The sequence below is a fragment of the Chiloscyllium punctatum genome, chromosome 7, assembly GCF_047496795.1.
Source record: "Chiloscyllium punctatum isolate Juve2018m chromosome 7, sChiPun1.3, whole genome shotgun sequence".
NCBI classification, from domain to species: Eukaryota; Metazoa; Chordata; class Chondrichthyes; order Orectolobiformes; family Hemiscylliidae; genus Chiloscyllium; species Chiloscyllium punctatum.
Genome location: NC_092745.1, coordinates 127,144,543 through 127,160,215, shown reverse-complemented (window position 1 = coordinate 127,160,215; position 15,673 = coordinate 127,144,543). Strand labels below are relative to the sequence as shown.

The window sequence follows — 15,673 nt, the reverse complement described above, 5'->3', positions numbered from 1 at the left end:
AGAATTATATCAAAGCCAGTTCTTTCAACTATTTTTACATGTATCAGTGTCCATTCTGTTCTCAATGCTGTGTGTCTCCAGTGTGGCAGGATATCCTGACTCCAGCCTGTTTGCCAGTTCTTTGTTCAGATGTTGTGGATTTAGCAGTGGTGCTATTTATTAACTCAGGCATGATGCTCCTTTCCTGGCTGTTGGTTCAATATTAAGTCATTCCAGTGACTGCTAGGAAGCCAAATCAGTTCAGTCTGAGGAGTTCACTGCAAATCCTGCCACACACGAGATGCTGACTGTGCTAAGAGCAGTCTGGACTTGCGCAAGATAGTTTCCCTTTGATTTGATTTAGTTTTGTCAAAGCAACTGATGAAAGGCAGGTCTGCCTAATAAATGGCCCATCAGACTTGAACAGGTGGCAACCCCATGGGTGGGGGCAGATGCAAAGGACAACGTGAGGAAAACTGGCAGATACAATAGCATTTTTTAAAATCTAATGTTGAGTGGGATGCCAGTTTACTTGGTGACTAAATGGACGTGCTGGCATGTGTCCAGCTTACAGACAGATGCTGGTGCCTTGCAGAGGTCAGATTTCTGATGATGCCAGTCCCAATCTGACCTCCAGTGCACACGCTAACCCACTGCCACCCTCCCCTTCTGAGCTCATTTCTCTTCCTCCCTCCATGCCATGCTGTGCCGTGTTTCTTGTGCGTGTCTCTCACTCTATCCGCCTCTTGGCAGAACAGATTTCCATCAACCCCTTGTTACATTGGCTCCCGACTCCTTTCCAATTTTAGTTTCACTCAAAATCTGCCTCTAACAGCAATCGTTTGCTTTGTCATCCCCAGAAATCTTAGCGAAATGACAACCTTGGATACATATAAGCTGCCCATCCTTGGAACCAACGATGTCAGTGAATTGAAAAGGGGTCTGTTTCCGTGACTCATCAGTGACTGCTGGCATCTGGAATATTGGAGTGGTTTTGCGCCTTGTATCTGAGGAAGGATGTGCTGGCCTTGGAGGGGGTCCAGAGGAAGTTCACAAGAAAGATCTCGTGGATGAAGGGCTTGTAAAATAGGAACAGTTCAGGACTCTGTGTCGTTACACAATGTAGTTTAGAAGGATGAGAGAGTTCTGACTGAAATCTGATTACAGAATATAAATAGCCCTGAATAGAGTAAAGGTGGAGAACATTTCCACCAGTAGGAGAGACTAGGACTGGAGGTCACAGCCTCAGAGTGAAGGGACAACCCTTTTGAACTAACACGAGGAGAAATTTCTTCAGCCAGAGGGTGGTGAATCCGTGGAACTCATTGCTGCAGAGGGCTGTGGAGACCAAATCAGCAAACGTATATAAGACAGAGATAAATTCTTGATGAATAAGGGCATCAAGGGTAATGGGAAGAAAGCAGGAAAATGGGGTTGAGAAATATATTAGCCATGGTCAAATTGCGGAGCAGACTCAATGGGCTGAATGACTTAATTCTACTCCCATATCTTATGGTTTTAGAGTGTTATTTTGTCTTTAATCTCTATGCCAACAATATTCCAGCACAGAAAGAAGGCACTGAGTCTATGTTTCTGCACGGGAGCTTGCTAGCTTTTGGAGCCACTTACTTTTACACCCTCTATGCAGACAGTTCTGAAGAAGCTTTATCCCAAACTTGAAACACTAAATTTATTTCTCTCTCTGTCCCGCTGGTTTTTCCAGCATTCTCTGTTTTTTTTTTGAGGGATGTTCAAACAAAGCACGAGTGATGCGAGAAAGAACTTTTCTCACACCTTTAGTAAATTGGGTATTTGAACGTACTGCCTGAATGTGATGGAGGTAGGTTCAACTGAGGCACTCAAGTGAGCAAGCGATAATTATTTAGATAGCAATGGTATGCAGGAATATGGAGAAGGGGCAGGAGGTTGACAATAGATAAGAGAGTTGGTCCAGATAATAGAGCCCACGCAAACATATGGGCTGTAATAATTCTGTGATTCTGTTTGGTAAAAACAAGGACTGCAGATGCTGGAAACCAGACTCTAGATTAGAGTGGTGCTGGAAAAGCACAGCAGTTCAGACAGCATCCGAGGAGAAAGAAAGTCCAGCATCTCTAAACCAGCGGCCTCAGGACTGGGACTTTGGATCTTTCCAGGTTTCGGGTCAGAGAGAGCTGGCTCAGGAGGGTTCAAAGGTTACTTGGAGCACAGATCATGTGTTGTTCATTCTTAAAAGCCTGAGAGAAGATGCTGATGTGCTCCAGTGTCGCTGACTGAGCCATTCTACTGTGCTCCAGCTCAAACAGACAGACCCCTCGACCAAGTTCACAAGCCCGTGTCTCACCTCACTCTCACAGGTCTCCCCTCCTATCCCCCCACCCCGGTACATTATAAACCTCCACAAAGTTATCACTTAGATGATTGTGGCAAAAATCAATCCTGCTGCCTTCTACCACTCCTTGCAGCAAAGTATAACACTTGTTCAAATCTTTCTCTGTACTATCTTTGTGATCATGTCAAATGGATGTTATCAACTCCCAGGGGAAAGTTATTTTTCTGATTCGCCTTATATAATAAACAAAAAAAACTCCTAAAATCTCTACCTGACTTTCTCTGCTCCAGGGAGCAATGATCCCAATATTTCAAAGAATCCCTTCAGTGTCGAAGCAGCCATTTGGCCCATCAAGTCCACACTGACCCCCCAAAAAGTATTCTACCCAGGCCCACAACTCTGCATTGCTGTCGAGACGGACAAGGGCAGCAGGTATTTGGGAACACCACCGCCTGCAGGTTCCCCTCCAAGCCCTCCCCATTCTGACTTGGAAATGTATCGCCATTCCTTCACTGTCACTGGGTCAGAGCCCTGGTATTCCACCACTAAGGTCATTGTAGGTCAACCCAGCAGGTGGATTGCAGCAGTTCAAGAAGGCAGCTCACCCCACCTTCTCAAGGGTAACTAGAGATGGACAATAAATGTTGGTCCAGCCAGAGACACCCACGTTTCTGACTGACCGGCAACTTCTGGTGACCTCAGTCTTCAATATAGAGGGCTGTGATTATTTGGTCAGACCACATTTGGAGAATAAGGAGCAGTTTTGGGTCCCATATCTCAGGCCAGGTTATTGAGTATATTTAAGACAGAGATAGATAGGTTCTTTAGTATCAAGAGTTTCAAGGGTTACGGGGAGAATTGGGTTGAGAAACTTATCAGCCATGATTGAACGGTGGAGCAGACTTGATGGGCTGAATGGCCTCGTTTCTGCTCTTATGTCTTACGCTCTTACGATTGGGTGAGATATTAACCCTCAATCATCTGTCAACTCATAATGAGCTGACTGGTGGGAGTGTGGGTGAGTTATTGTGTTGGTGACATCACTACCTATCACACTGATCCCTCACAGACCGCCCCTTTCATTGTTCTAAACATCAGCAAATACAGGAACAGGCCATTCAGCCCCTCAAGTCTGTTCTGTCATCCAGTGAGATCATGGTTGATCTGTGGCATGACGCTATATATCTGCCTTTGGCCCATAACCCTTAATCTCTTTGCATAACAAAAATTTATCTGTCTCAGATTTAAAATGAACAACTGATCGACTGCCGTATTTGGAAGTATGTTCCAAATGTTTACCATCCCTTTACATGTAGAAGAGCTTCTCTCTTGAACAGTCTGGCCCTAAATCACAAACTATCCCTCACAGGTTTAGAACGTCCAAACAGTAGAAATAGTTTATCTTTACCAATCTTGTTTTTCTCCTGTTAATATCTTGAACACTTCCATATAGGCTACGTCTGCTCAGTCTGTCCCTATAGGACAACCTCCTCATTTCAGGATTTAACGGTGGCACAGTGGTTAGCACTGCTGCCTCACAGTGCCAGAGATCCGGGTTCAGTTCCTACCTCGGGCGACTGACTGTGTGGAGTTTGCACATTCTCCCCGTGTCTGCGTGGGTTTCCTCTGGGTGCTCCATTTTCCTCCCACAGTCTAAAAATGTGCAGGTCAGGTGAATTGGCCATGCTAAATTGCCCATAGTGTTAGGTGAAGGGGTAAATGTAAGGGGATGGGTTGCACGTCAGCGGGTCAGTGTGGACCTGTTGGGCTGAAGGGCCTGTTTCCACACTGTAAGTAATCTAAACTTTCATCCACTCCCTTGAGCACAAGTTTCATCTTTCCTTAGGGTGACTGTAAACAGTACTCCAAGTTTAGCCTCATCAATGCCCTATACAATCGTAGTAGGAACTCTTTATTCTTGTATTCCTTGTTCTTAATTTTCCTTTCCAATGGCTTCCTGAAAATTCCCAGAAACACGGCCGTCTTCAATTTTGCTAAAGAGCATGGCCATCCCAACCACCAATGGGAAAGATGAACAACAGCCCTCCATATGAAAAACCAATGGATCAGCTTTTGTAGAAAGCAAGGCCACTTCCTCCCTCACACACAGATGTTTGCTTTCCCACATCCACCTGAGGTGGCGCTGTCTTTGGAGGTAACAACTGGAACCAGGGCAGGAAGCAACATCACCCTACTACTCGCTCCACCATTAAAACTGGGACTGACAATATGTGAAAGTGAAGGCAGGAGCTTGGTGTCCTCCATCCATGGACTCAATGTGAATAACCCCTCAACTAATCCACATGGGGCAGACAGAAAGGGCATTCCAGCTCTCATAACAACATCATAAGGGGGAGAGGTAGGCCATTCAGCCCATCTTGTCTGCTCCACCAATCAACAAGATCATGACTGATCTGGTCATTCTCAACCTCATTTCCAGCCTTTTCCCCTTTGGACCATTTCCGATGGTAAAACCGGACTATCCCATGGGAAGTTACCTCCCCACTCTGTGCTGCACCTTCGGTCAGATGACAGCAAATGCAGGTGCTGACATGGAGTGAGAAATCATACAATCCTTACATAGAGGCCATTCAGCCCATCGAGTCTGCACTGACCTGCAACGAGCATCCCACGCAGACCCACTCACCTGTCACCCCACATTAATCATGATTAACCCACTTTAACCTGCACATCCCAGGCAATTTAGCATGGAGTTAGATATAGTTCTTAGGGCTAAAGAGATCAAAGAGTTTAGGGAGAAAATGGAAATAGAATATTGAGTTGGATGATCAGCTATGATCATATTGAAAGGCCTTCTCCTGCTCATATCTTCAGTCTATTACAGAGTATGGCAGGTCACTGTATAAAAAGATTGTCTCTATGCATTGATTAATCCAGACAAACAGGAGGACCATATTAATATACAATGTTTTTTGTTCACATCTGTTCAGAGATAATAATTGAGATGATAAGATCACATCTTTCAAATCTGTGACATTTATGAGGAAATTTATATAAAAAGACATCGCTCTTCAGAAACATGAGAGTCAGAACAGATGGTAGAGTATTTGAAGCTCTAGACCCTTACCTTGGGCTGGATCAGGAGGTCCAAACTCCAGAGCGTACCTCAGGATGAAGTAGTTATTCCACACATACAGCATGTTGTCCCGTGGATTGTAATCCACAGCTGCTACATGCTGGTAGGGATTGGGAAAGGGGATGTCAACAAATTCCTCTCGCCTCAGGTTGGTGTTGTACATGTAGTCTATCGAGTTCTTGCCCGTCTCGCTCTCATTCTCCTCGTACACTGAACGCACCACGTACAGAACGCCGCAGATCATGAAGGCGTTGGAGGCTGACCTCTTGTCGTACGAGGTGTACCAGGTGCCCTCGAAGCGCAGCGTGTAAGGGTTCAGCTGGCTGACCACCATCATGCCGTTGTTTTGCTCGGTGGCATAGATGACCCACAGTCCATTCTCGTCCACTGCTAGATCGATGTCCGACTTGCCGCCCCAGCGGTAGGGGGAGGTGTCGTGGTAGTTGGCGCTGGCAATGATGGCCTCCCCGCTCTTGATTCGAGTCCTCAGGTCATACTTAACAATGTTCCTCGTCCGCTCCTTGTTGAAGAATACCGCCCCATCGTAGACCACAAACCCAGTGCCATCAACGCGGTGAGGCAGCTTGTAGGTGGTCGTGTGGCGTCCAGAGACAAAGTCACTTAACGTGGCATACTCCATCAGGGTGTCTGTGCGATACGGTGTCCATGGCATATAATAAATCTTGTCCCCAGCCTGCAGGGGGTCTTTACACCAGGCACCAGACTGCTGCTCAGCCTCCGTCACATAGGCTGACTCCACAACCCCTTTCAGAGTCCCAGGGCAAACAAAAACTAACATGGGGGAGCGTGAAAGGAAACAAAAGAAAAGAAATTAATTGACATTTGGAACACCCAACAGACTGACAAACACCTGCTTGTATTCTTTTCTTTTAAAACAGCATCTGAAAAAAATTTTAACATTTTCCCAAAACCAAAGGATCGTTTGTGTATCGTTGAACTGTTCGGTTGAGAAGCAAAACTGAAGGGAAGGGAGAATTGAGGGAAAAAGATGGGCAGTGTGAGGTGAGGGGAGAAATGAGGGGACTGCTGGGGAGGTTAAAGGTGGCAGATCAAGGGTGGGGGGAGTGTGGTTGCGTGGGAGAACAAGGTGAGTGAGGAGGGTGAAGGGTTTTACAGCAGAAAACTGGAGATGCAAGTCAGAGTGGAGAGCAAAAAGACGACAGGAGCATTGCGTGATGTGAACCCATGGGAACCCTGTTAAACCAATGGCATGCTATGGAGAAAGTTCTGGAAGCCAGACAGATGATGCTGACCAACATAGCAATGGGAGGAGGGATTTCTACCAGGAGACCAGCGCCTACTCCCACCACCTGTGACCATGTCACCTGGCCACCTGAATGAGACACAACATGACCCAACATCCTCTACAGTGAGCGTTTGTTCCCGATTCCCATTTCCCAAGAGGTGCTGGGGATGTTGGGGAAAGGGGGAGGAAAGGAGGGGAAGGGGTGAAGTTGGGGTTCAGGAGAATCTAACAACCATATGCCACAAAAAAAATAACAAGATCTGGCTTTGGGACTTTGTCATGTTATTTACCTTTTTGCTCCACTTCTATTTTAAGCATTGGAAGAGAGAATGAAACAAGAGTGCGAGAGAAAAAGAAGAGAGATTAACATGAGTTATCCATCATTGTCAGGTCCGCCATACCTCAACATTAGCGTTGAGACAGGAGGCGTTAAATTAGCACAGTACCATAGCTCTTGCTATACCCAGCTACCCAGATACAAGGCACCTGCATTTCAATAGCACACCCAGCATTTATTGCCCATTGAGCTTATGCATTGGCTGTGGGTTAGATTATGATGTTAGAAGTATAACAGAAAATGTCTCGCGATGGTTATGCTTTTAAAACCAGTATGAGTGACAAATTTTCGCAGTATCACTTTCCGCAGCAAGAACTCCATTAACTAGGCACACTCATAACCAATACCAATCTACCATGTCACCACTGATGGATGTACACTCTCAATGTAATAGTCCCAACTTCCCTTTGTTAACAAGCTCTTCAGCCTTAAGTGCAATTGAAATCTAACCGATTCGAAGATTCCCATTCAGCTAATTGACTAGCTTTGGCTTAATTTATCAGGTATTCACTTTTTATTTGGAAAGGCTAGTGTAGCTAATAGCTTCGATGTGGCAATGCAGTGCATTTCTCAAATCAGGGGAGACGGAATTAAGTCCAGCTGAAAAAAAAAGGAGTCAAGTTAATGCAAGGTCACAGTATTGATAACGTCCTCTTCTTTCAGCAGATCTACTGAACACGTTTAATGATTTGACGACTGAGGTTGGTTATATTTGCAATTCAAATCATCGAAGCGATGATCAAATCTGCTGTCTTCCTTGTTTCGTTTGGGTGAATGAAAAGCAGGCTGGTGTCAATGGGGGTCGGGAACCTGCACCAAACAAAATCCACTGCTTTCAGTTGACCAGAATATGTCAGGCATTTTGAAAGAACACTTCAGTGAGCAAGTTTGCAGAACAGTCATTGGAATCATTCAAACATTTGCATCTCAAAGGAAAGCAGAAAAACTGAAAATACATTTAAAACTGAAACTTCATTTAAAAGTTACTCTCACCTCAGTGGTGTCAGGTTGTAGTGTGTTATAGCTGCAGTTGGTATCCCTGCACCCCATCACCAACACACACACACACTCTCTCTCTCTCTCTCTCTCTCTCTCTCTCTCTCTCTCTCTCTCTCTCTCTCTCTCACACACACACACACACACACACACACACACTCTCTCTCTCTCTCTCTCTCTCTCTTTCTCTCTCACACACAAACACACACTCTCTCTCACACACACACACTCTGACTCACACACACACACTTACACACACACACTCACTCTCACTCACATTCACTCACACACACACACTCTCACACACACACACACACATACACACACATACTCTCTCACTCACATATATACACACACCAACCAATCACAAAACAAGCACGTGCAATACACACACAAAACACACGCAACACACACACACAAAACAAACACACACATATGTACATGGATTGACATACACATATATACAGACAAAGAACAAAGAACCTTACAGCACACCGGAACAGGCCCTTCGGCCCTCCAAGCCTGTGCTGATCCAGACCCTCAATCTAAACCTGCCACCTATTTTCTAAGGATCTGTATCCCTCTGCTCCCTGCTCATTCATGTATCTGTCTAGATACATCTTAAATGATGCTATCGTTCCCGCCCCTACCACCTCCGTTAGCAAGGCATTCCAGGCACCCACCACCCTCTGTATGTATGCATACACATACATAGACTCACATGCATAGAGACCCACACACACACAAACAGAGACATGCACACAGATATGTCCATACACGTATGTATAGACGCATTTACACACAAACGCAGACATGCACATGCATACATATAGGCACGCACAGACACACACAAACATGTGCGCGCGCACACACACTCGCTCCATCCTGTTCTTGCTTTATGATGTTAAGACACTTTGTAACTGAAGTTGGTGGGCAGATGGCAACAAAAACTCGTTTTTATATAGCACCTTTACTCAAGCATTAACCAGGGCATTTTCCAGAGTCATAACTAAACAGAAATGAACAAAGCCGAAGGGGATGGCACTGAGCTCGGTTTTAAAGTAGAATCAAGCAAATCTCAAACACTGAATCCAGTCCATGATCCATTCTCCATTGCGCACTGTGAAAGAGAATTGTAAACATTTGTGGCACTCTGAAAGATAAAGATTCCTCCCGTCTCCCTCTAAAATGGCAGGCCATGCAATTTTTTTTATTCATTCAGGGGACAAGAGCATCGCTGGCTAGGCCAACATTTATTGGCCATCAACTTAAGAGTCAAGAGAAACATGTACGCCAGATTGGGTAAAGATATCAGTTTCCTTCCCAAAAGGACATCCATGAACCAGATGGCATTTTGCTGACAATGGTTTCATGGTCATCATTAGACTTTGAATTCCAGATGTTTATTGAATTCAAATACTACAGCTGGATTACCAGCACATTCCCTGGGTTCCTGGGGTAAAGTCCAGCAATAATACAACTAGGCCATCGCTTCCCTTATAAACTATACTGTCTTGTTCTAGTTTTTCTCATCGAGGGGAGCAGCATGGGAGTGTTTAACCTTCCTCAAAGTTGCTATATAAATGCAAGCTGTTGTTGTTATAACACGCACGTAAGATGCTGAATAATGTCAGCTGGATGCAAATAGGAAAACAGGTAACAAAACTCAAGGGTAATCCACGTAAAACAACAGTTTGCCAGGTTGCTTAAATTGTCATCATTTCCGATTGTTTACGTGAATACTGTAAAGTGAAATCTTATATCCAGTGGCATTTAAATGATTAACTGCCTCACTGAACCAAATGACACTTCCATATACTCCAGAGATTTGTGACAAATTATGCAAATCAATTCACCAACTTGAAAGCACAGACTACAATTACTTTCCTTTGTACCTATTTGTGACATTTGAACAATGAAAGACTAGCACAAATAGCCAGGTGAACTACCTGTAGCCTTTTCACGACAATCGATGTACAGTGAGGGACAGAGAAACAGAGAGTCGTGTGGGTATGGGAGGGTGGTGAAGCTTTTAATCTGCACATCCGGCAGATTTGTTAAATGTAACTCACGGGATGTGGGTGGGCGTTGCTGGCTGGGCAAGCATTACAATTCACCTCCAACACGTATCCTTGTGAAGGTGTTGGTGAGCTACCTTTTAGATTGCTTGGGGTGTGAGGACACTCACAATTCTGATTGGGAGGCGTTTGTTCCAAGATTTTAACCCAGCAATCCAGAATGAAAGGCAATATATTTCCAAGTCAGGATGGTGTGAGTGGCTTGGAAGGGAACGCACAGTGGGTGGTGTTAATGTGTATCTGCTGCCCTTGCCCTTTAAGATGGAACAGGCTGTGGATTTGGAAAGTGTCACTGACAGAGCTTTGGTGAGTTGCTTCAGTGTATCTTATAGATAGTGCACACTTCCAGCAATTAGCACCCTCAAAGTCAACCCCTCAGTGCAGTGCAACACGGTCTCATGTTAGGTTAGAAGATCAAAGGCAGGATAAAGATTTGGCGTGGAATTTTCGTCCCACCTAACAATATGAAGCAGTTCCTGCCTCAGCCATCTCTGGCTTCAGTCTTTGTGACAGTGCAACTGTAAACCATGAAGGTATCGCCCATTGTTGTGAGATCCTATCTGATTCACCGTACTGATGTCTTTTCGGTATGGAAATCATGAATGGTTCCTTCAAGTGGAGCTGAAGAAATGAATTTCTTTTCTCTTTACTCTTTCATGAAATCTGGGCATCATTAATTGACTTGGCATTTGATACCCATCTCTAACTTACCTCAGTTGGAAACAACCACATTGCTGTGGGTCTGGAGTCGCAGGTAGGCCACACTGGGCAAGAATGGCAGATTTCCTTTCCTAAAAGTCCTGTGAACCAGATGGGTTTTCAATAATGATTAATCACAGCTTCCTGCAGCTTTATCATTCCAGATTTACAAACTCAGTTTAAATTCCAGCTGCTGGCCATGATGGGATTTGAACCCAGGGCCTCAGAACATCAACTTGGGTCTCTGAATGAGAAGGAGAAAGTGAGGACTGCAGATGCTGGAGATCAAGAGTTGAGAGTGTGGTGCTGGAAAAGCACAGCAGGTCAGGCAGCATCCGAGGAGCAGGAGAATCGACGTTTCAGGCATAAGACCTTCATTCCTGATGAAGAGCTTTTGCCTGAAACGTTGATTCTCCTGCTCCTCGGATGCTGCCTGACCTGCTGTGCTTTTCCAGCACCACATTCTCATTTCTGAATGATTAGTCCAACAATAGTGCCACCATTGGGCGGCACGGTGGCACAGTGGTTAGCACTGCTGCCTCACAGCGCCAGAGACCCAGGTTCAATTCCTGCCTCAGGCAACTGTCTATGAGGAGTTTGCACATTCTCCCCGTGTCTGCGTGGGTTTCCTCTGGGAGCACCAGTTTCCTCCCACAGTCCAAAAATGTGCAGGTTAGGTGAATTGGCCATGGGAAATTGCCCGTAGTGTTAGGTGAAGGGGTAAATGTAGGGGAATGGGTCTGGGTGGGTTGCTCTTTGGAGGGTTGTATGGACTTGTTCGGCCAAAGGGCCTGTTTCCACACTGTAAGTAATCTAATCTAATTTCCCCAGATAACTAAGGATTCGTCACTTCGTAATTCAAAACTTCAGCATTGCTGATAAAAAAAAGACGTTGCTACAAAGTGCTCAGACGGTTCACCTTCCTCCAAACAACTTGTTTTAGATTAGCACACTTAACAGAGTAGATGTTCTGAAGACAAGGCTTCCCAAAGTTGTGGGTCAGGACTCCAGTTGGAGTCAAAAGAGATATTTTATGGTCATGACCACTCCAATGTTCATAGATCTGCTCAGCAAGTGGCTGCAATGATATTCCAGCTTTGAATGGGGTCACAGTGGCTAAACGCTTGGGAAACACAGTCATTTCACCAGAGTGTTATCAAACAATGAGACAGATTTGCAGTATGGGACCAGAAGCATGGTCAAAGAGGGAGGTTTTACAAACTGTCTTAAGGGAGCCAAGAGATAAATGAGGCAGATGGGTGCAGGCAAAATATTCCAGTGTTTAAAATCCAGGTAGCTGAAGATTTGAACTCAATGGTGAAGTGATTAAAATGAGTAATAATAAAGAGGTCAGAGTGGGAGCCACATTGATATTGCGAAGGGTAGTGATGCAGGAGCAGGTTACAGAGACAGTCAGGCCACAGAGGGATCTGAAAACAAGGCATGAAAACATTCAAATTTTTCGAGTGACTTAACTAGACATTAACAGAGACAACATAGCACGGGGTCAATGTGTGAATGGTCTCAGTGTGAATTAGGAAGTGGGAGAAGCGAGTGCAATTACACCATTTAAAAGGCAGTTGGACAGGTACATGGATGGGAAAGGTTTGGAGGGGTGTGGGCCAAAGGCAGGTAAATGGGACTAGTTCAGCTTAGGAAACCTGGTCGGCATGGACGAGTTGGGCCGAAGGGCACGTTTCCGTGCTGTACGACTCTGTGACATGGAAGCAGAGTTTTCCAGTGACTCCAAGTTAATGGAGGTGAGATTGAGACCAGTCAGGTGTACACTGGAAGAGACGAATCAAGATGGAACAAAGGGTGTAGCAGGAAATGAGTTGAAGCAGGAACAGAGAGTGAGTTGATGTTATCAAAATAGTGATAGTGCAGCCTTGTGATTGGGAGGATACCTTGGTGCCAAATGAGACAACAGTTTTCCAGGCAGCCCAGTTCTACTTTAGAGACATGGCAGATCATGTGATGGAGTTGGGGCTACAGATTGGAGGTTTCTTGATCGCCAGCCAATCAGAGAGAACCAACAATCTGGGAGATGGGAAATCAAGCCACACATTTGCAAGAGCTTATTGTTGAAAGCACGGCACAGGGGTCCTAGTGTTGAACTGGGCAGCTAAGGACTTTGAGATTCATAAGAACTTAGTTTAGCACAGGCACCGGTTTCCACATTTCCTTTCTGGACTCTATCCCCCATCCACAGGCAAACTCCCGACTGGGAAGAACCCAGCTCCTTAGACCACACAAGGTTTAACTCGGTAAAAACAATGACTGCAGATGCTGGAAACCAGATTCTGGATTAGTGGTGCTGGAAGAGCACAGCAGTTCAGGCAGCATCCAAGGAGCTTCTTGGATGCTGCCTGAACTGCTGTGCTTTTCCAGCACCACTAATCCAGACACAAGGTTTAACACCATTCACAAATTCCGCAAATACTGACGAAGTGCGGATCTCAGCAAGACCTGAACAACCGGAAGGCTTGGGCTGGTAAGTGGCACGTAACATTCATGTCACGAACACCAGGCAATGGGCATTTTTAAAAATTCATTTGTGGGACTGGGGCTTCGCTAGCTCACCAGCATTGATAGCCCATCCTTATTTGCCCTTGAGAAGGTGGTGGTGAGCTGCCTTCTTGAATCACTGCAGTCCACTTGCTGTGGGTTGACCCACAATGCCCCAGTAGGGAGGGAATTCCAGGATTTTGACCCGATGACTGTGAAGGAATGGTGGTATATTTCCAAGTCAGGGTGGTGAATGGCTTGGAGGGGAAATTGCAGGTAGGTGGTGGTGTTCCCAACTACCTGCTGCCTTTGTTCCTTCTAGATGGAAATGGTTGTGGGTTTGGAAGGTGCAGTTTGAGGATCTTTGGTGAATTTCTGCAGTGCATCTTGTAGATAGTACGCACTGCTGCCACTGAGTGCCGGTGGTGGAGGGAGTGAATGCTGGTAGATGTGGTGCCAATCAAACGGGTTGCTTGTCCTGGATGGTGTAAAGCTTCTTGAGTGTTGTTGGAGCTGCCCCCATCCAGACAAGTGGGGAGTATTCCATCACACTCCTGACTTGTGCCTTATAGATGGTGGATAGAATTTGGGGAGTCAGGAGGTGAGTATCCCCAGTCTCTGACCTGCTCTTGTAGCCACTATATTTCTGTGGTGAGTCCAGTTCAGTTTCTGTTCAATGGTAACCCCAAGGATGTTGACAGTGAGGGATTCAGTGATGGTGATACCGTTGAATGTCAAGGGGCAGTTGTTAAAGTGTCTCTTATTGACAATAGTCATTGTCTGGCTTTTGAGTGAAGCGAATGTTACTTGCCACCTGTCGGCCGAAGCCTGAATATTGTCCAGATCTTGTTGCATGACCAACATAGAGCAAATAACACCAAAAATCTTCACGTCCATCCAAAAAGGCACGGCTGTGAATATAACTGTGTGCCAAGAAACACTCATTGATGTTGCCTCGGTTTTCAGTCAATAACTATTTTGGAAAGGCACATTGTTTTGTATTCAGTTTAAGCGGATAGGAGCTCTTTGTATGACATACAGAAGACTCTGACTTGATCTAAAGATCAAGGAAGTGACCACATAACATTATAACTCTGTTTCCCACTTCACTCTGATTATATCTAATGCATGTAGGGATATGTTTTACTTGATATCAGTTTGAAGGAGAAACTGTCTGGTCTTATGGCTTTGTTTAACCAATGGGCGATCTTATGTGAACAAAATACTCCTTTCAAGGTGAAATGCGTTTCAGGCGTTTTTGTGTGTTCTATTTGCAGATGAATTGACCTCCACCACTGGTGTATACAAGACATCAATTGCAGTGAAAACAACAAATGCTGGCAATCACAATGGCTCAGACAGCACCCATGGACAGACAGAGTAAGTGCTCCATGGATGCTGTCTGAGCTGCTGTGATCCCCAGCAGTTGTTGCTTTCAGTACAGATTCCAGTCTCTGCAGTAATTTGCTCCTCCACCAACTGCAGCACTCTAAGCAGCTCAGTAACTCAGGCACGGAAGCCAAAGCTTTCACTCTCCTGAACCCCTCCGACGATCAAAAAGCACAGGATCACGGGAGTCCATTCAGCCCGTTGTGCCTGCAAACAGCTCATGAAGTGGGTGTCATTATCCAGTGAGAGGAGACACTGAGGACTGCAGATGCTGGAGAATCAGGGTGGATAAGAAGTGGCAGTGGAAAAAGCACAGCAGGTCAGGCAGCATCACAGGAGCAGGGGAGTCGGCGTTGCAGGTCAGAACCTTGCCCCACAGTTCCCCCACACCCTCACGCGTTACTTTTATCTTCCGACACTCTCCTGAATGCCTCTTTTCGGCCAGAATTGATTCTTCTGGTCTTTCACACCCCCAGGGTTGATAAGGTCCATTTTTCTGTTTGAGTAAAATCCCTTTATTTCTTTCAAGGCAAATTAGCAATTGGCTGCCCATGGTGGCTTCGGCCCTCAAAGGCCGAGACAGCCTAACTTCCAACTAGGTTGTTTGTTGATTCAACGCCAAAGGAAGCATTTGGAGGCAACCCGTGCTGCAGCTAATGAGGATAAATGGCCAAGGGGAATCAAGTCAAAGGTGCTCCTGAGCTGAAAGGCAATACTTGGCTGACAAGAAGAGCACTGTAAACTCCAAGAATCAATGTGGGAGGAGTGTTTGCCCATAAAGTTTCCTAATGCTCCCCTGCCAGCTCGGTCTGCCATAGTAACTGTTGTAAATTCACTTCCTTTTCTGAGGAAGGATGCTCTTGCTCTCGAGGGAGTGCAGTGAAAGTTTCCCAGATTTTTCCCGAGGATGGTGGGACTGACATATGAGGAGAGATTGACTCGGTTAGGATTGTTTTCACTGGAGGTCAGACAAAGTGGGGTTGGGGAATCT

The 15,673-nt window shown here is 45.5% G+C and overlaps 1 protein-coding gene across 15 annotated transcripts in view; it reads right to left on the bottom strand.

Moving 5' to 3' along the window:
• Positions 1 to 15,673, bottom strand: part of adgrl2a (adhesion G protein-coupled receptor L2a) — a 797,903-nt gene that overhangs the window by 137,546 nt on the left and 644,684 nt on the right. For all 15 annotated transcript variants that reach the window (XM_072574792.1, XM_072574794.1, XM_072574790.1 and 12 more), the window contains one exon: positions 5,400 to 6,200. In XM_072574792.1, the coding sequence (XP_072430893.1) occupies positions 5,400 to 6,200 (801 nt within the window). The remainder of the gene's footprint in view (positions 1 to 5,399; positions 6,201 to 15,673) is intronic.